The following is a 20,826-nucleotide window of genomic DNA, read 5'->3' as shown; positions in this document are numbered from 1 at the left end:
GGGGGGAGGGTTCTGTCATTCCGGTTGAGGGTGTTATCTGTCATTTGGATTAGGAGAGATCCCAAGTGGTGTCTTGACGTCAAATTTCTTTCTTTTTCTAATATCTTGGCGTTATCCCAATCAATCCTGTGGTCCAAGTCATCTGCATGCTCCGCCAAGGCGTTTGAGGCGACTTTTTTCTTTTTTACCTCGTTGATATGCTGCTTCAACCGCTGTTCGAAATTTCCTGTCTCGCCGATATATACGCAGTCGCAGTCTTCACATGGAATCCCGTAGACGATGCCAGGAAACTTAGTCTTTGGAAGCTTGTCTTTCACGTTTACCAGCCGGTGGCGTAATTTTTGGGACGGTACGTGAGCTACCTGGACGTCATACCCGCGTAGAACGCGGGCTAAGCCCTCGCTCACACCGGGCGCATACGGTATGGGGGCGCGTTTTCTTGGGAGCACACAGTCAGGCCTTGGGGGCTGAGACAGATGGCGTTCCACCGAGTTCACAAACGACTTCGGGTAGCCACATGCCGAGAGATACGGTGGACCTCTTGTAGGTCGGCAGCACGGCTTTGTGGCGTTGTGCAGATACGCTTGGTTCTGCCGACAAGAGAGGCTACTACCGATCTCTTCTGGTTTATCGGGTGCACTGAATTAAAATGCAGATACCTGCCTGTGTGTGTGCTCTTTCTGTACACGGTAAATGCCAGACTGCGCCTGTCACGTTTTACGAGGACGTCCAGAAAAGGAAGCTCGCCATCTTTTTCTTCCTCGACTGTGAATTGTATAGACGCTTCAATACTGTTCAAATGTGACAAAAATGAAGGAATTTCTTCTCGCTGAATTATGCAGAACACATCGTCTACGTAACGTAGGAAGACTCTGGGCGGCGAGTTGAATGAGGCGAGTGCTCGACGCTCAAGCCATTCCATAGTTAAATTTGCAGTGGTTACCGAAGTGGATGCGCCCATCGTCCAAAAGATAGCAATATACGGCAAACCAACAAGCACAACAACAGATTCATGAAAAAAACAAATATATAAATAATGAACATAAAAACAAACGGTAATCGATTCCTTGGTCCAAAAGTCTGTTCAACTGAGTGAGCATAGACCAGCAGCAACCGCGACGTTTTCCGCAAATATCCTCCTCCGAAAACAACAACAACATAAAAAACAGCGTCAGGTATTGCTTCCTTGCTTCCTTCCTCCTCCCGCAACGCATCTTCGTTGCTGTCCCATCGACTTTAGAAACAGAACCGCTCTTCCTCAAATAAACATCAATATTCTATCACTTTATTAGGTCACAACAAGCCGACAATAAAACAGCGTGCATTTTTGTTTTCCTTTCAGTGTGACCCGCAATCTTAAAAAAGATATAATGTTGGAGCACTTACTGCTCAGGGTGCCCTTAATCCTGGTGGTCCGTGCGTTTGTTGCGCCCTAGTTTGAGCAGTTCGTGCCGGTAACTATTCGTGACTCATTTGTTCTGCCGTTAATTGCGCACCGCAGCACAGGTGACCCTAATGCGCGCGTGCGCAGTCAATGCATTCTGTATCACTTACCGCTGACTGCGCCAGTCAGACCTACATGAACCGCCTGGGGCGGTCGCGGACGTTTCTCATAATTACCATAGAGGAAAAGGACGGTGCTGGCGGTTCTGTCGTATACGCAAGGAAATGCTGAGAAGTGGGTTCGGATTGGCATCTTTCTCGGACGTGCCGGGACACCTTGAAGACCTGTCTGGCGACCAGCGTTCCGTCCGCCACAACTTACTATCTGCTACAACGGTGTCTCAAATGCTAGCGTGAACAGTTAACTCAAACGTGAACAGTGCTAGCGGATAGTTGAAGGCAAACGAGAAGGTCAGATAGCGCGAAGGTTCGCGCCACAGTGGTGGTCGACTTCAATCGTATTCCTCCCTTTACTCATTCTAATCTACGTGAGCAAACATTAATGTAACACGCATTACGGGTGAACGAAGACACGTCATGAAGCTTTCATTTAGAGAAAGCTTAACTTGGGCAGCCATGCATGACTTAGCCTATATAGGCACGTTGAAGACAACCTGAAACTTCCATATCCCGGCATTACCGTGACATCGCGGCGTCCTGAACAACAAATTCGCGCGTACGGTGGCGTCAGAATCCGCGCTAGCCAGAGCTACATAAGAAGCTCCACGGCAACAGCAGCCTCAAACTCACGTGAAGCATCAAGCCAAGGAATTAGCACGCATTTCACAGCGGGCCGCGGACTTTAGGTTGCTCACACAGCGACGCGTGAGCCTCAGCGGCACAGAATTAGGGCGACACATGAAAAGGTCCTTGGGGGTCGCGCGCTTGAGACGTCATGAGCTTATAGACGCGAGCAGCTAGGAAGTATAGACAGAAAGGACAGCTATGACGGACACGGCAAGCGAAGCACGGTTACATACAAGGCGAAAGCACACAATCGCAAATTATACAATACAAGCCTGTACAGCTGTGCGCAGCGCGGATGAGGCCATCAAGCGAGGTCAGGGTTCGCGGATAAAAGTCGCGGCGTCATTCACTGTTACTAGCTGATTACACTGCACGTCAAAGTCGTATTTGGATAGTTATACTTCGTGTAGCGGCCAAACTTCCCATCAAGTCGCAGTTAGCACGGGCACGGTGAACTTCTCCGCACAAGTAGAACTGATAGCGACTCCGCTGAACACAGTCGACGGTCAACGGCAATTCAACGGTCAAAAGAAACAAACGTTTCGGCGACGTACGCATAGCGCGGTGGAGAGGCAGCCAATTGGTGCACAACTGGAGACACGAGATGCGACGCTACTTGCGGAGCGAGGGCGTTTAGGCAACAAGAACATTTGCGACGACACTGCAAGAAAATAAGTCGGGACTTTTACTTTCTCCGTGAAATGGGGTGAATTAAGCAAAACCAGGCAAGCTGCTATAAAAACAACAAAAAAACTTCAAGCTGGCTTCACCGCGAAAGAAAGCTTTGTGCGGAAAAGCCAACTGCTTGCGCGATTCGTTTTAATTTGCGGGCGACACTGCGGACGCGCCGCTGCGGCACAGCCAGCGGCCGCGACGTCTCTTCGGATGAACACTTCGGGTCAGATTCCCCGACCGCACCATTCGAATTCCGATGTGGGCGGAACGCAGCAGCAACGATCGTGCAGCGAGCTCCACGTGCACTTTGAAGTGTACTCCAAGCAGAACTCCAAGAGCTCCAGTTTTATTTCGCGCCGGAATGGCCGCATTTCATTTTTTTTTTTTCCGCCGACGGATTTACAGGCATGGGAAGCGGTGCGCCACTCGCAAGACAGGCGCGACAGAGAGCGAGAAGGAAAAAAATGAGAGGCGTGCGGCTACTCACCGAGGGAGGTGGCCGACAGGATGTCCTCAACCGCCTCGAGGTCGTTCTGGGACACTCCCCAGGGAACCTGCCAGGCGGCCAAGAGAAAGCACGTCGTCACGGGCCTGCCGGCGCCGCTGCGCGCGTCGCTGTTGACGCAGCAGCGCATGCCGACAGAGGAGCACGCCGCGCCGGGACATCCCTCGAGCGAGCGCGCGCTTTCAGACGCGCGCGCTTGGCGGGCTCTACAGAGGGGCCACTCGAGTGCACCCCCTCCCTTGCCCCACCTCCAATCATGCGCGCACAGGCGAGAGAGCGAGAGAGCGGGAGAAGAAAATTCGCGAACTGACTCTCCCCCTCCGATCGACTACGCGCCCTCCTGCTCGCCAATCGCAGCGGTGGTACACGAACAAAAATCGGGATGAGCGGCCAATTCTCCCAACCGCGTTTCTCTCCGGAAATGGTCGCGCGATAGTGGCCTGCGAGCTTACCGAGCCGTTTTACTAGCCGTCACTCCCTCCCCGCGTTGCCGCCTCTTTCAATGCTCGATATACAACTCTCGATTTCCTTTTCTTTCCTTTTTTTTTTTCCTTCGCTCGTTCGTGTACCTGTTGGGTCGCACAACCAAACGCAGCAGCTACTGCGCGCGCTCCGGTCACGGGGCACGCAGTGTGTGTGTGTGAGCTGCACAACGCGAGACCAAATATAACGATGACAAATGGTCTTTTACCGCGCAAATGGGTGTGACAGAAGCGGGTTAGTTTGCGTGGCGGAAGGAGAGTTACGAGGCAGTGAGCTGCGACCTCTGCTGGCTGCAGGGGAAGCTGTCCGCGTGCGATGCCTCGACACCACTTATAGGGGGCGCCTGCGCAGCACGACTCGACACGGCTGAAATGATACTGATCGATACTGAGGGCCGCGGTTCGTCTGAAGTATATTGTAAACGTGATTAAACTGTACATATACACTTAGTTTCCGGGACCCAATAAATTTGTTAAAGGGTCCCAAACGTACTCGCTGCAGTTGTCATCGAACACGTGTTCATCGCCAACCGTTTTTAACCTAGCGTGTCGCCCATGTCCTGCAGTCCGTGCCAGTCGCCTCTGTGATGAATGCTCTTCCGAGCCTTTTCTATAGTTTCGGATTCGGAAAATAGCATGCGCTTTCTTTTACTACTAAGAATTATCTTGAACTTAATCAATGTTTATTTACATCCACCTGGAAGTATTAAAGGGACGCTACGGAACGTACTGTATTAAGTATTAAAGTGGCCTACAGACATGCTGAAGTGATCAGTTATCGGATCCAGTTCTCGTGACATGTCCGCTAGGAACCACCTGGAAGTACTAAAGGGACGCTACGGAACGTACTGTATTAAAAAGTATTAAAGTGACCTACAGACATACTGAAGTCATCAGTTATCGGATCCAGTTCTCGCGACATCTCCGCTAGGAACGGATATCCAAAGCAGCATTAGATTTGAGATGAGCACCGACAAACTCGTGCCAAAGTGCGCTGTTGACCATATTGATATGACCACCTTGAAATGAAACACCTTTTTTGGCAGTGCTGGGCGAAATTAATTCGAACGCCAACTGCATTCGGTCGCAGAATAATGGAACGCGTATGTCCGGACTACTCACACGCTGCGGTTTCGCCAGGAGACGCGGTATGTGTCAGGTACAAGTTGCTGAGGCATGCGAAGCCGGCGCATAGTGTTTTAGAGAACTACCTGTACACCCACCCACCTGAACAACGGGCAACACGTTCGCAAACTCAATGTTGAAAATATCTGCTTCTCAAGAGGGTGCATGTTTCTATCTGCCGTCCCCTCCCTCCTTGCATTTTTGCTACATAAGCGCTGCGTCAAATGCCCATGAAAAAAAAAGAGAAAGAAAAGAAGAAGAACCTCTAAACTGTAGTACCGGCCTTTGAAATCCATTTAAAAGAATACATGAGCCTCGTCCACTCACCGGTTCCAATTCGTGAATTATAACATGTGCGCTAAAGTGATTAATATAAAAAACAATTCGGTGAATTTGTTAGTGAGTCGCACATTTTGGCTTCCCGTGCAAGTAACTTTCCTCTCTTTCAGCAATGCGAATCGGCCAGTACAATTTTGCCTGTCTATCCGCCATACGCAATGATTAAAAATAACTCTGTCCAATGTGCGCTAAGTGCAAGTGTGAAGAGACCATCAGTCATCTTCTCTGCCACTGTTCTCGCTTCGATAATCGACGTGAGACTCTCCAGTGTGCCTTGAATAGACTGGATGACAGGCCATTTACGGAAGCGAAGATCTTGGGTGCCTGGCCTCACAGTTCGTTAGCCCAGAAAGCCGTTAGAGCGCTTTTTCACTACCTGAAGGCAACAGACTTGAGTGCCCGACTATAGACATCCTACACCTAAGTTTTCTCTCTCTCTCTTTCACTCCCCATTCCCCTCCCCACGTGTAGGGTAGCAAAGTGGACTCAGTCTGGTTAATCTCCCTGCCTTTCCTTCTTCCCTTCTCTCTCTCTCTGTTAAGGTTCAGACACAAAAAAAGTATTCTCTATCCCGACGCAATTTTCGAGGAACAGGATTTTATCGTTCGCTTCAGCCACGCAGCACGACGTCATTCGTTTTCAGACGACTGTACGCATCGGGCACTTATGTAATAATACCCGGTGCACCTGGGAACACATGATGACGATTTTCTGTAAGTCGTCAACGATACTTTGAGACAAGGATTTGCACAATCTGCGCCAAATCTCGTAGGCTGTTTGTTTTTCACGGCTGCTTTCACCAAAAAAAGAAAAGAAAAAAAAGAACTGTCGAGCCGCGAAGCCACCTCGATCGGCCTCGAGAGAGATAGAGAGAGAGAGAGAGAGAGAGAGAGAGAGAGGAGGCAAGAGAAGCAAGCATCCCTCACCGGCACGCCCTGTATGGTGGTGGGCGGGGGTCGTGCCCGCATGGCGCTGCTGGGGCAGCGACGCGGAGGAGCCCTCGTTCAGCTCCGGTCCGCAGCAGCAGCAGTCCGGCACATGGCGGACCAGCAGCCCCGCGACGGGCACCGCCAGGGCACGCCACCTGCGTCGGGAACACAAGGGGGCCGGCGTCAGCGACACGTACACAGACAAAAGACCAAACGGACTATACAGCCACTGCGACGATGAACGAGGGCACAAGAACAGTTGCGTCTGAACATTGCGCGTGTTCTTCTTTCGTCTATACAATGCCTTTATCGCTGACCCCCCCAACCTTATTGTGCCCCTAAAGGTCGCGTTATAGGTACGCGAGTCTTTTGACCTTTTGCCCAACAACAGTACGACCGCCATAGGCCACCACGTCCTGTATAGGAGGTCAGGTTCCTCACTGCGCGTGATTAGTAAAATTGTTGGTTTGATTGACTGATCTTATTCGACGTCCAAAGAAACAGGCAAGGCTGCGAGAGCCGTCGTGGTTGAGGGGATTAAGTTTTCGGAACTTGCTGTACGCGAAAGCCTTCCTACTCCGCCCCCCATCACCGTACACAGAGCAACATCGCACGCTTAAACGTCGACAACCCGAGCAGACGTTTACACAAATACAACGTATAACGTTATCACCAGAGTTAAACGGTTTCCACGGAATCGACATACACATTTTCTATATCGCGAATTTCAGGCTTTGGTCTGTAGTTTGAATTATTGTAACACTAATATTTTTGCGAATTGGGTACATAGTTTTACGTGTTGTATGACGCGCACGTTATTTGGCTGTGTTTCGTATTTGGAATTAACCCATCCGTATTACTTTCAATGCCGCTTGCTCGGGAACAAAAGTATACCATAAATATTTTCATTTTCTTCGCTGTCTTATTTTTCTCGATGCGCGTACAGGCCTTAACGAAATGCAAAAAGATGCGCTCGTTATACTATTTTTCTTTAAATTATATGTTACTATAATGCTTGCTCAACCTTTTGTACGCCTACTCCTAATTTTGACTCACCTGCCTTATAATGTAATTAACTCACACATTTACCGATAGGAGGTCACCCTGGCAGCTTCATTTCGAGGCCAGCTTTTATAGCACTTGGACAGCAACTTAATTCTGTATTTGTGTGCTGTGTTCATAAACTTCAATGTTCACAAGAGATACAAACAAAAAAAAAACAACAAGAAACAAAACAAAGGTTCCCAATGCAACGCGGCCAATCAGGGCCTGTTATAACATTGTAACGTTACAATTCAGTCGCTACTCTTCCTTTATTATCGTCCGTTCGTAACAACATGTGTCCCATCTCGGCTCCCTCCACGGTAGCCTTCGAGCCACGTGCTGGCCAATGACGAAGGGCAAAGGGAATGAACAAAGAGAGAGAGAGAAAACCGAAATGGAATGATCGAAAATACGGCCGCGTCAAGTCGCACGGACACATTCATATACGAGTCCTTTCATTCGCTTATCAGCCGTAGCACAGGTAGGAAGAACACCGCGGAGGCTATTCTTGCCTCTCCGAGATACGCGCCCTCTCTCCCTCTTTATTATTTTTTTTATTTACTCTCATACCCACCGCGCCATTTAGGCATTACAGTGGGGGGGTTACATACATCAATGTAAGCAGCTTATGGCATCGAATAAACAGTATTATGCTATACAATACAATGAAAGAGAAAAAGAGAAAAAAAACGCAAAAATTACATGACAAAAATGGTACATCAGGATATCAATGTACAGCACGCAGGAAACGGCATCATAGAATTAAGTAATAAAGCACTATATAATGATAGCAAACTCTGCAATTACTGCATACTGAAAAATAAAGAAGAAAATTTCAAAGAGCATTTGCAAAATGTTCATTATTAAGTATACTAACATTAAAGTATACTTGTGGTTTCAAGGAGGAGCCTTCAAATAATTATTACGGCCAGCGCGTGACAGCAGGTGAAATCACACAAGGAGACGAGGACGGACTCAACTCGCCTTAAGCGACATCAAAGAAAGCTCGCGAGATGGATTCGAAGCAGACAAACAAAAGCGTCGACATATTGCGACAGTTTGCGCCTTGAAAACTCGTCAGTAAACATCCTCCCTACTCCCTCGAGGAGTATACAGATAAGAGAGAAAGCCAGCGGCAGAGGCAAGCGCGCGCGAGAGAGAGAGGGAGGAGGACAAGGTGACAACGGAAATAAGAAGGGCGCGCTTATTAAAGCGCCGCCGCATCCACTACGCTCGGTCGCCGGGTATAGTGTAACCTGCGCGTTCGCCTTTCCCTTTCGACACAGCGCTCGTAGACTCTCTCGTGCGGCGAAGGAGTCGCGCAGGAAAAGGGTTTGGAGAAGGATAATGGTTGGCAGGAACGGAACGACGAAGGAAAGGGTTGAGGGACGGGAGATAATCGGGGGATCCGAAACTGGTTATGCATTAAGTATAGCAAGAAGGGGGGGGGGGGGGGGGGGTAAGTGGAGAACCGGGGAACGTGGTGCGCCCAGTCTACCATAATATACCAGGGCGGGCGCGCTGCACCACGTACTCAATCAGAACGACGAGGAGGAAAAGGGGCCTGATGAGGCCGCAACAGCAGCAGCAACAAAAAAAAGTAAAGAAAGAAACGAGAGTAATAAAAATGGTTTGTCCCCCGTCTATACACGGCCCAGCGTGTTTTATTATGCGGGCCGATGTCGCCGCAGTTTGGGTCGCGATGAGCGAGTTGCCCCCGCTAAGCCCCCCCTTCCCCCCCCCCGCCCCTTTCTCCCTTATTCCACGGTTTTCTGCGACCAGAGGAGGCGGCGCAACAGCAAGAAAAGGAAAGAATCACGAACAAGGCCACAAGCATAAAATAAACGAGCGTGGCCGATTCCTTTCTCTCATTATCTTTCCGTAGCCTTCATTTTCAAATGTTTAGCCTGTTTTCGGCGGATTTCCTTGCTTCTCCCCTCACCCCCCCCCCTCGCCCCTCCTCGAAGCTTTCTTTCCTGTTGACGTTTCGCAGTACAAGTCCCAAGCACGAAAAAAAAAGAAAGAAATAAAGCAACCAAGAAAACAGAATGGAGGCAGCGAGAATGTCGGCGGCGAGAGACGGCGGGCCAGGAAATGGGACAGTTTGGACGGCGCGCGAGCGTGCCACGCAACCGAAGCCGATCGGGCGCTTATCTCTCCTCCTCCTCCTCGGGAGCCGCGACGCTTTAATTTGGCCCGCTCGATCACTGTTCTGTCGAAACCGTTGCGCACGCCGGGGCAACGCCGCCGCCCGCTTTGGAAAAAGAATGCGGCGGCTGTCCGCGCGGTGGCACGACACAAGGCCGGAGCGCGCGAAAAAAAAAAAAGCGCGTTTCGCGCAAGAGCGGCCCCAGTGTGATTTTTTTTTTTTCTCTTTGCTTTCTTTTCCTTGGGGGGTAGGGGGGGGGGGTCGGTCTTGCCCCTGGCTCATTTATTTCTTCGGTTTACTCCCGCGACACTGTGCGCGGACCACCTTGGTAGGCGTGCACAGGATCTACGCATCAAACGAGCAAAGGTTACAACATCCAATGCACGCATGCACTGAGAAATCCTCGCCTGTTTTTTTTTCTTTTTCTAAGAGCACAGCTCGTGTCATAATCGTCGGTGATCTTATTCTTTTTTTTTTCAGGAATGTATACATGCTCGGCCACTTTTAGGAAAAGCACTTCGATATGCTGTATTGATGTAAAAATAAACATCATTGGCATTAGTATGCATGAACTCATGGCGGCTGATGTAGGATGCGGGTTGAGCCTGGCGTGCACTGGCCCGGCAATTGCCATACGCCCGAGCATCTCTTATGTGTTGGTGACGAAAACGCTTCACCCGACGTTCCCCAATTCGGGCCCTCGAAGGAAGGCGATCGACGGACGAATCGTGTCCCGATCATTAGGGAAACACCACGCCTTCCCGCAAGAGCTTCTTACGACCACGAAAAAAAAAAAAGAAAGCTGTTCACAATCTTATAGCCAGTTGCCCTGTTACCGTGTACACACTTGCACTGCATGTAAACTCAACGTAGCGCTTCGTGCATAGAACATAGTGTATATACGTCGCGCACCTTGTGCAAGTCGAAGCGCCCGCTGAAAGGGACGAGCGGAGCGCTACCTAGATTTTCAGCACGCCGTTCTAATATAAATAAAGTATGCACGAGATTACAATGCCATTACTAAATTTTCCCTATTCATTTCCGTTACTTTTATCACTCCTTGCTTATATCGCGAAAGGGCGCAAAGATACCTTTGCAAGGGAAAAGCTGAATGACGTCCTTGCATTCCAGAAGCCGACTGACAACGTGCCGCTCCACGGCCTGCACCTAAGACCTCAGTACGACGTCGAAGCCCCAGACGTCAAATCAAGGACACAGAGCGGCGGACCAAGCAGTCGAAAAGCTCGAGCTGTGTACAAGGATAGGGTCACAATGTCACACACACTCCCTGAAACGGGTGCAGAAGTATTCACGTAAACATGATGGGGAGGAAACTACCACCAACCAGCGAACCAAACAAACAAAAAGAAAAAAACAAACAATGCTGGGGCCTAAGATGCGCGCATCCGATAGGGCACACCGCACACGCGATTCCTCGAGGTTGGGCAGAAGATGTGGGCTGGAAGTTGAGAGAGAGAGATAGAGAGAGAAAATCGTGTACGAGGAGAACACGCAGCCTCCGTTGTGCCTTCCCTTGTCTTCCGTGTCATCATCATTACTGCTGCGCGTCCAACCAACCATCGCGCCCAAACAACGCGACGACGCTCCGCGGCGCAGATACGTCCGAATCGGCGGGCGCTCTCCCGAATGGAATGCAGCGCGCGGCGCTCCCACATGCGTGCCAGCCTGTTTCCGCACTCCGAGTGTTGCAGGCCAAGTCAGCCATCGGTGCACGCTGTGGTGGCCACAAGACGAATGCCAGCGCCGAGGGAGTATCAGCGGCCGTCGCAGGCAAGCAGGAACGCGGCGAGAGGGGGAACTAGAAGAAGACGGGAGAAGGTCCACGGGCAGCGAGTACGGCACCGACGCGAGGAGGAGAGCGCGTCGGGTGCCCCCCCCCCCATCACGCACCGGGCCCACGTAACGCAGCCGCGCAAACAGCACCGACGCGAGCGAGCGATTCCCGCTGCCGCCGAAGAAGAGGAGACGATACCTGGTCCGTGGCGATCGGTGGGTGTTAAGGAAGGCGGCGGGAATGCAACGATGGCGCGCAAGGAACGAAGGAGAAGCCCAGATAAAAAGAAAGCACGATAGCGTGACCGCGAAAGAAGACAAAGCGCCACCACGGTGCGTACCGGATGGCGCGGCGACGTTCTGCTGGCGTGTGGCTGTACTGTACGCACACGCGGTCCACACGCGAGCACGTGGTGTGAAGTAATAAAACGGCGAGCGAGGGAGAAGAGACCCAAGAGGGCGCCCAGACACAAAATGCTATCGCGCATGAAAAAAATAAAAAAAAAAATAAACGAATCAGGAGGAACACGAAGAAGGAAGAAAGTAGAAACACAGGACGGCCGAGCAGTGAGGAGAGCAAGGAAGAGATGCAACGAGGGGAAGCCAACGAAAGGGACGAGAAGAGGGGAGTTCACCGCAAGTGGCGCCTGCGATGAAGAACGAAGCTCGAGAGAGAGGACTGCCGAGGAATCTGAGAAGAAAAAAAATAAGAGAAACGAGAAATGCGCCCAACTAAGATCGACCACGCGCACGCGCGGGCAAACACATAGGCCGAACGACGCCGCAAGAGCTGCGAGGACGCAGGCAGAGTCAAGAGGGGGACCGCGAGAGAAGGGAAAGGGCGGCCGGGGAAAAAATAAAAAGGTGAGGGCGCAACGTGGGGCCTCGAGAGAGTGAATAGGTGAACGGACAAAAAAAAATAAAATATCAAAAGAAACAGAGGGAGAGCTTTAATGCTACTTCCCCTGCCTCCTCTCACACGGCCTTCCTCGTCGAAAACAGAGAAGGCGATGGGGGGGGGGGGGGAGGGCAAGGGGACAGCCTCAGGAATTTGCAAGCATCTGCCAGTCGCAGAAATATGAAAGGGACGAGCAGCCAACAGCCAGTGGGACGAAGACGGGGTGGAGAGGCATCACCGAAAGGCACTGTGTGTGCGTGTGTGCGTGCACGGTGGAGAGGCTAAAGGGGGGGGGGTGATGGGGCATCACCGAATTCCAGCCCTCCTCCTCTCTCACCGAGCAAGGTTGGGGATGGGAGAGCCCCCCGTTGGGGCACGCCAGTGGTGGAAGATGTGCCGTTTCTCCACCGCCGAAGGAAATGCCCCCTTCTCTCCCCCGCCCCCCTTCGCCCCCCGACCGGCTGCAGCTCGAAGGGTCTTTCTCGGCCCCCGAGACTGCCGCGCACCTGGGGGCCGCTAGCCGCGTCGCTCGTGCTACCCCCACCGTGCGTTCCAGCCCGAGCGAGTCCAGGAAGGGGCGCCGCTTCGAGACCGACCTGTCCCTTTTGGGGCAGCCGGCCGGGCAGATGCGATGGAAGTCGGTGGGAGAGGGGGGGGGATGTGGGAAGGGGCAGCGTTAATAGCTGGGAAGGATAAGAAGAGAAAGAAAAGGAGGTGCGTGAAAGCCATGCGCGAGTATCGATGAGCACTCTTTCCCTCGCCCCCCTCTGTATTCCGCACCTCGCATTCCTTGCTTCATTTGGCACGTGACACCAGCTACGCACACGGTGGCCAACTTTTCCTTACGCGGCCTTACACCGCGCGAGCTGGTTTTATCCCCGACCAGGTTGTTCGCAAGGTGTTCGCCGACGACCAGAAAGCGCAGCGGGGGAGGAAGAACGCGGACAAAACGGGGCGCCCGTGCTGCCGCCTCCTTCCGTGTCGGCGCTCGTTCTTCGTCGCGTACGTACTTTCCACGGTGCGTGGCTTCTTACGAAGCCAATGGGACTGCTAGCAAACACAGCGCCCGATTGGCCACGGTTGCGCTGACTAGGCGGTTTTGTTTAAAGCGCTGCACCCTTTGGCCCTTCCTCGATCCCAGTCTGCGTGGACGGCTGTTCGGCCGAGAAAGCGGGCCGATCACGGCGACAGTGAAATTTAAAGGGCCCCTGAAACGGTTCGGACAAATTTTGTATGCGCGTAGGGTACAGCTTAAGTAGAACATTCGCACCACAATTTAAGTGAAGCGTTACGTATTAATGGAGCTGCAAGCGATTAGAAGTTACCCTCCTCCCTAGCTATGCTTTTCCTCCTCAACTCGCTCGCCGAGCGAGCGGCGCTAAGCTCCGCCCTCACTGGTTCAGCGTCACGATGCGACGTCACATCGCTCACTTCCGGTTGTTTAGGAGCACGCCCCCTCCCGCGCGAGACCTCTCCGCTAGCCACTTGGCCGTCGACCAAGAGCTATCGAAGCAGCGTGCGTTGCGAGCATTCTGTCGTAGCGCCGAACGTGTCCGGTACTCCGCTAAAAACAGGCAAGCTGGTCATTTCGGCAAATGACTGGAGGCATAAACTCAAGCTGATGAAGGAACTTTAGCGTAGACGTACGTGAGCAGCCTGATCGGTCTGCATGGTCCAGACACTTGCTGGCGCAGCGCTTAGCCAGTCAAACAAAGCGCAAATATTGCTCTAACCAAGTGTAAAGCATTTTAAACATTTATAAATCAACGTGTTGATCATTACACTCCTGCGAAATATACACACCAGCAGCAAAGAATACACTTCGTTGCTGCTACTGTGTATGGTTGAGCTCTGTGCCACCAGGTGGCTGCACCGTGCAGACCATTCACATTTGCCCTTCTGCTCATCTCGTGGCTCATCCCGGCACAGTCAAGCGGCCAGACCTTGTCCCCTTGCGCTTGCGTTTGCCCTAATACTGGACTCGCGGTTCGCAGGTCGCTAGGTTTGCAGTCCACAAGGCAACAAAGTCGAATCATAGTGCTCGCGAAAAGACTGAGACCGACTCTGACCGCGGAGCTCTCGTCAAAATGGAGTACGTTGTAACACAAGCAGACGACACTTGCTGTGTGCCGGAAGTGCTGAAGTGTACTAAAAAACTATTCTTGTGTATTCTCTTTAAGTTATTTTCTTTTTACAAAAACAAAGTAACTAACATCCCAATTATTACGAGCATCATTTGTTCACCATAAAGTTGGAAAAATTATCGACCACGCGCCCTGGTCAGCCAATCAGATAGCTCGCCCATGTGACGTAATATGGGTTATTTGCATCATATGGGTAGGGGCGGCTTAAAATTCCGCCGAGCAGTGCGCTGCGATCGGCAGCGATGTGTATTTTTAAAACCTTATAATAAATTACACGCTTTACGCAGAGCACTTAGATGCATCAATTAATGATCAGAAGGACCTACTCTAACGACTCAGTACGTTTGTAGAAAATCGCCAAAATCGTTTCAGGGTCCCTTTAAAGCTGGGCCGATCGAAGGTGGTGACTCGGTCGGCCGACCCTGACGCCAGCGCACGATGCGTATCCTCGCGACGGTTTTATAACGTCCTTGGCAACGCGGGCCGATCCCGAAGGCAGTGCGACGTCACCGGCACCTGCACGCCTCGTATCATTTAAGCAATACAGCTAATCAACAAGTGTCCCCAGCCGCATGTCTCAGCAGTTCTGCCAAGAAGTTGTCGCCTGACGTTGACAATGACTTCAACTCACCTCAACTTTATTTTTATTTTATTATTGTTTTAATTTTTTTATGCTGCCTAACAAGTGAGGATGGGCGCATATATAGTGGTCACGTGTCCATCGAAGAAACCCTAGTCGGAAGAAGCGTTCCCGGTTGTCGCCATGTGTTCTGCGTCTTAATGTGCAGTTTTCTTCGCCTGGCCCCAGCAGTGCTGCTTGTGATGTGGTTTGTCAACGCGCCTGCCTGCGCTGTTCTGCAGGACGCATAATCTAGCATTTTGAGGCCCGCACCGCGATCTTGCTGCTGGATAACAGATCGCCGGCAGTCGAACGAGTTGACTCTGCCTGCCTTCCCCAAACCATTCAGAAAAGCTATAGTGCTTATTACTTGTGTAATGTGTATGAGTAGGTCATTTAATGCATAACCAACCCCACCCGAAGTAGCATGGCAGGCGCATGGCAAGGCAAAATCTCCCAGCACTCATTAAAATCTCTCTCTCTCTCTCTCTCTCAACTCGGGGAGGATATCGGATAAACGAATCTTTTGAGCATCCGCTTTGAAACGAGGTGGTGGCTCATGCCGCTACGCACCTATTTCAACCTTCCTTCTGCGCTTATGGGCCCTTAGGACCCATGATAGTTAGGACCCATAACACCACGGGTACTAACCATGGTTAGGACCCATGGCATGGGCCCTTAGGACCCATGGTTCGCGTTAAAAATGAAACTGAGTCACAGCCCTGGAGACCAACGTATTTCCACTCTACCGGTTCAATGCTTTTGGGACAGCAATACTTCAGCTCTTGCTGCTGCTCTGCCGCAGATGCGTCAAAGTTTTCTCCATTATCCTTGAGGGCCAAGGACTCGCGCCGTAAACTTGATCGCAGCGCAGCAACTCGACTAAAGTGGTCACTGCGCTTCTTTCAATGTCAACGCTCCACGACAATTTCTGGACGAAAATTTTGTAAAGAGGCTGTCTATAGATGCAGTGTTGGTAACGTTATTAAAAAAACGCCAACAGGTCGCCACGCAAAAAGCACTTTCTTTGGAGAGAAAAGTCAATAAGCGATGATGATGGTGGTAACATGATGGAAATTTCATTACTTTCTCTTTTTTTTGCTTTAATTGTTCCCAAACCTGTCCCAAACCAAAGTGTTATATCTCAAGATTGTGCTTCGTCAATCAAAAAGCAGCTTTCATGCACCAAGACGGCTCAACGCAATAAGTTGTTCGGCATGTTTTTACAAGTAGCGATAAATGGGGGCGACGTACTGAACCTATAGTCAAAGTCCTTTGAGGAATTTCACAGGGGGTAATCTACCGGCTATTAGCGTCTATAAAGAACAGCCAAGGAAAGAAAAAAAAGATTATGTTAAGATGGCTACAAAAGCTCGATAAATTTAGCGGCTTTCTCGCTAAATTACCAACACTGTCTCAAAGTGAGAGTGATTTAAGGTTCTCTTTTAACGAGCAACTAACTTATCGTCGTTTATCACCGACAAGAGTTATCCAAGTCATTTTCAGCGGAGTGTTTTAACTTTTTATTTCTTTTTTTATCCCGTTAGCGCACGCTGTTTTTTGTTGGAAAAGATAAGTCCCCCTGCCGAAACGCTGGTTCCAACTTCGAGGTCGGCTGACGCTTGCCTCGTTCGCCCACTCTAAATTTACTGGCGCCAGCTATACACAGTGGCGATCATCAACGTTTTCAATTCGGCCTAAGTGCCTTTTTTTGTTATTCCACGCGCGCAAACGTCACAGAGGAGTGAGGCGACAGATAAAAGCAAAGCAAGGACAGCTGAGGTTAACCACGGATATCTCCAGCTGGCTACCCAGTATCGAGGAAAAGAGTTACCAAAGATGGCATAAAAAGATGGGAAGAAGGCCGCTTGAGAAACATGGGGGGAAAACACGGGCTAAATCTTTAACCGCCTCAGTTCCAAGAAACAGTTCAACGACATAATCCGTTTCTAAGTCGGTTCTTATTACTGTATGGTAGGTGACGGTCGCGAACAATCTATTTTTTGTTTATATACCGCGGTTAAATGCTCAAGGCAGCCTCTTCACGTACGTATGTATACGTAGATAAAGTGACTGTTCTCGTCACCTTCCTTTCTTTCATACATTCAGATTTATTTAGGAAGACTGTATGAAATATTGAAAAGCTCACATACACAGTAGGAGGTCTCATAGTTCACGAACCGTAGCCGGTCCGCAGGCGAAGTCGTCGTAACGACTGCGCCTTTCACAGAATAAACAAAGCGATGACGGCGCAACATCAAGTGGCGGGTTCGCATGCTGACGCAACGTCGCGAATTTCTGCCAAACCCGAAACGCGAATCGCGTGCGCTTTTTGTCACTTGCGGACAAAGCGGCGGCGCGAATAGGGTTAAAAAAAAAAAAGGCAATGCGCGCCTCATCAATACATGCGCAAGGGGCCGCGTCAGCCGGCTCATACATGAAAAGATGCGTTCTCGGACGAAGGAAAGGCCGAAGCAAGAAGAAAAGACGCGATCGCACAGTGCAATTCGCTAAAAAATCGAGAGATCGCGCGCTCCCAGGTTCAAGCCGCGAGTCCCGCGTTGCAACCGACGGGCCCTCGACGACGTGAGTGAGTGAGCAAGTGTCCGTTTGCCGCGCACCAGAATTGGCGCGCGCGATCGCCCCGGGGCGGGCGGGCCAAAACAACGCGAAAAGCGGGGCTCGCGCGGAATTCGCCATTACACGTCCGTTTGGTGGGCTACGCACGTGCCTTCAAAGTGTGTCTCTCTCTCTCGGCCTCGCGAGTAATCACACGCACGCCGGCGCAACGCGACGCATACACAAACAGACCACGGGAGAAATAAAAAATAAGAACGTAAAATGGAACGCCGAGCTGAGAAAAAAAAAAAGAAGGCAGGAATGCTATAGAGGAATCGGGCTTCGCCTTTCCACCCTCGGGAAAAGAAAAAAAGAAGACGCTTCTTCTCGGACTCGTCGCCACTGAGTGGTCTTTTCTCATCCTTTTTCTTTCTTCCCTTTTTTTTTTTTCACTGCTCTCAAACTAAACAGCGGCAATCGGAAGGAGCAGCAACAGCGCGACTGCGAAGAAAGAGCGTGCGGGACAATTTTTCGTCTCCCTCCCTCCCCCCTCACCCCCCCCCCTTCCCCCGGGGGTCATCGGCGCGCACAAACACACACCCAACAACAACAACACGCGCGCGCGCAGCAGCCGCAGCTGCATCGCTCGTTCCTGCAATCCGAAGACCCCGAAAAGCGGCGCGGCGCAAAATCGATGGCAGCAGCAGCCGCTCGAGTAATCGGTGCCGCTTGCAGCGACCGTGCGCAATTAGCTCCCTCGCCGTCCCAGAAGAGGAGCGAGCGAAGAAGAAGACTCCGGTCCGACGCCAGATTCATTTCCACTGCCAGCGAGACGCGGCGGAGCACCCCCTCCCGCCTGTTAAAAATGACATCCACGCCCCGAGCCTAACGAAACGGGCGACCATGTCAATTAAATGTGAGACGAGTAGCCCCCCCCCCCCCCCTTCCGCTCTCTCGCAGAAACGGGGGAAGCAGAGCCGTGAGAGAAGAAACACTAAAGAAGAAAAACAACGAGTCGGGGCGAGAGGGGGGCCCAGTTATTCACAGGTGACCAACGTCCTATAGGGGCCCTCCCTCCCGGCCGATGCAACCAACGCAGTCATCCGATGGGCCCTGCCACTTTCGCCTTGGGACATCGCTGCCAGCACTGCGGTCCACGGGCGCAGCGAATTCTCGGCCGAAGCATGGGTTCACGCGTGGTCTCACTCGCACCACACGTGGTCCTCCACTCGAGCGTGCTGCGTTAAAATTTCGTTTGACGAAACTTATTTATGCGAAATGTCGACATGTCACTGTAGCTAAATGACAGCTCCGTGTATTAGGATGGTGTTGCCGCAGTTTTATTTGACGTTAACATTACTGCGACTAGTTTGGTTGTTGCCGACTGCTATACTGTAGTGCATTGCTCTTGCATCGTTACGCATGCTTGAATAGTCGTTACTTGTGTATTGTCGCGAATGTAACATTCGAAGTAATGATGTGTAAGCTTCTGACCATTTATATCAAGAGCTCAGGCTGGACTCGCATACGAAATATACGGCAGGAATTACCGAATTTCGAATGGGAGCTTAGCACTGTCGTTGAAATGAAAAGTGTGCAATCATTGCATTCTATTGGAGCTGACATACAGGGCAGGAACTGGGAGGTTAACAAGGAAGCTCGAGAAGAATTTACGGATCGTGCAAAGACCGATGGAACGGGAAATTTCAGGCGCAACGTCCAGAGACAGGAACAGAGCGTTGCGGATCAGAGAGCAAACGGGAATACCCGATATTATGGTTGACATTAAGACAAATGGGGGAGTTGTGCAGGCCATGCAAGGCGTAGGGCAGATAACCGGTGGAGCATTAGAGAGAGAGAGAGAGAGAGTTATTATGGTAGAAAAACTGAGAGGTCGGCCTGAATCAAAGCTCTGAGCTGGACCATTAGAGTTACGGAACGGGCGCCAAGGGAGGGAAGCGCAGTTGAGGACGGCATAAAATTAGGTGGCATTATGAAATTAGGAAATTCGCAGGCGCAAGTTGGAATCAGCAAGCGCAAGACAGGGGCAGTTGGAGATCGCTTGGGAGAGGCTTTCGTCCTGCCCCCAGTGGACATAAACATAGCTTGATGATGATGATGCTGAGTGCCCATACCACAGAAACGTTCAGCTCAGATCCCGCGGTCTGTTAAGTTTTTCGAGAGAATGTACATTACAGGGCAGCCCTCGGTGTTCGTACCGATTCTATAGCATGTACTATACATATGTTGCTCGCGTCGCGCGTCCAACTGCCAGTCTTGAACCTATAGGCCTATGTTGCGAGAGCCCGACAGAATGCGAACAAGGGCGGGTACATGCGAAGGGTGTTGCGGTACTGTAAACACCTGTGCAGATGAATTATGCGTACAGTCTCTCACAATTCTGACTAGAGCACTGAATCAACTATAGCGCGCTTTGATGCGAAAGAAATTGATATGTGTGCGTTGTCGGCCGGTTTGAAAATGCTTGTGGCCGGAAGGAGCCTCCGGTGAGAAGGAATTCAGTCCCGTACCTTTAAATAATGAGCAGATGCTGTGCTATTATTCTACCTGTGCTTTGCAGCTAGCCACACGGTCGAGCGCTCTATATAGAAGTGTAAGCGTTTGTGCCTGACCGAATTCATCGGGAATGGATTTCAAGTTCAAGCGCGCTCGCAAAAGAGTCCCTGCCTGGACTGCATGAGGGGATATCTGAATAAGCACAACGCGTCATTTTCTTGTACATAGCCCATCTTTTTGGCCACGTAAAACAAAAACAAACAAAAGAAAGGTAAGGAAACAATCGTTTTTCTTTTGTTTAAGTATGGGGGGAGGGGGTGCACTTTTACCCGCATCAACACGCCCAACAACCCCGAACGCCTTCCAGGAATGGCTTTCTTCTCCAAGGCTGCGGCCGGCTTCGTGCCGTCGGCTCTGATCAACAGAGGAAGGCCCGCCAGTTTGTTCCAGGAATATATACGCGTGCGGAAACCACACAATCACAGCCCACGCTTCAACGCGGAACCAGGTGGGTCGACGAGCTAACACCCGAACGGAGGCGTGTGCTTCCCCGCCCCTGTATTAACCGGTAACCCAATATTGTTGGCTTTTTTTTTCTTTCGCTGTCCTTTCCGTGCTTGCGTCAAACAATGAGGACGAGCCTTCGTAGGCTTCTCGACCTAAACCACACATGCGTCACCTGAACACGTTTTTCACTGAGTCCACTTTCATCGCGAGAAACGTGAAAATCCTATACGAACATACGATTAGTGTGTATATATATATATATATATATATATATATATATATATATATATATATATATATATATATATATATATATATATATATATATATATATATATATATATATATAG

At 50.8% G+C, this 20,826-nt stretch overlaps 1 protein-coding gene across 1 annotated transcript in view; it reads right to left on the bottom strand.

The window, feature by feature from the left end:
• The window catches only part of LOC135913409 (uncharacterized), a 134,574-nt gene that overhangs the window by 79,983 nt on the left and 33,765 nt on the right, over window positions 1-20,826 (bottom strand). The window contains exons 2-3 of the mRNA XM_065445992.2: window positions 6,243-6,400; window positions 3,353-3,419 (exon numbers count right to left, since the gene is read on the bottom strand). Of these exons, the coding sequence (XP_065302064.1) occupies window positions 3,353-3,419; window positions 6,243-6,284 (109 nt within the window). The 5' untranslated portion in view covers window positions 6,285-6,400. The remainder of the gene's footprint in view (window positions 1-3,352; window positions 3,420-6,242; window positions 6,401-20,826) is intronic.

Source organism: Dermacentor albipictus, chromosome 4, assembly GCF_038994185.2.
Source record: "Dermacentor albipictus isolate Rhodes 1998 colony chromosome 4, USDA_Dalb.pri_finalv2, whole genome shotgun sequence".
NCBI lineage: Eukaryota > Metazoa > Arthropoda > Arachnida > Ixodida > Ixodidae > Dermacentor > Dermacentor albipictus.
Note: the sequence above shows the minus strand (reverse complement) of the source record. Positions and strands in the feature narration are given on the sequence as shown.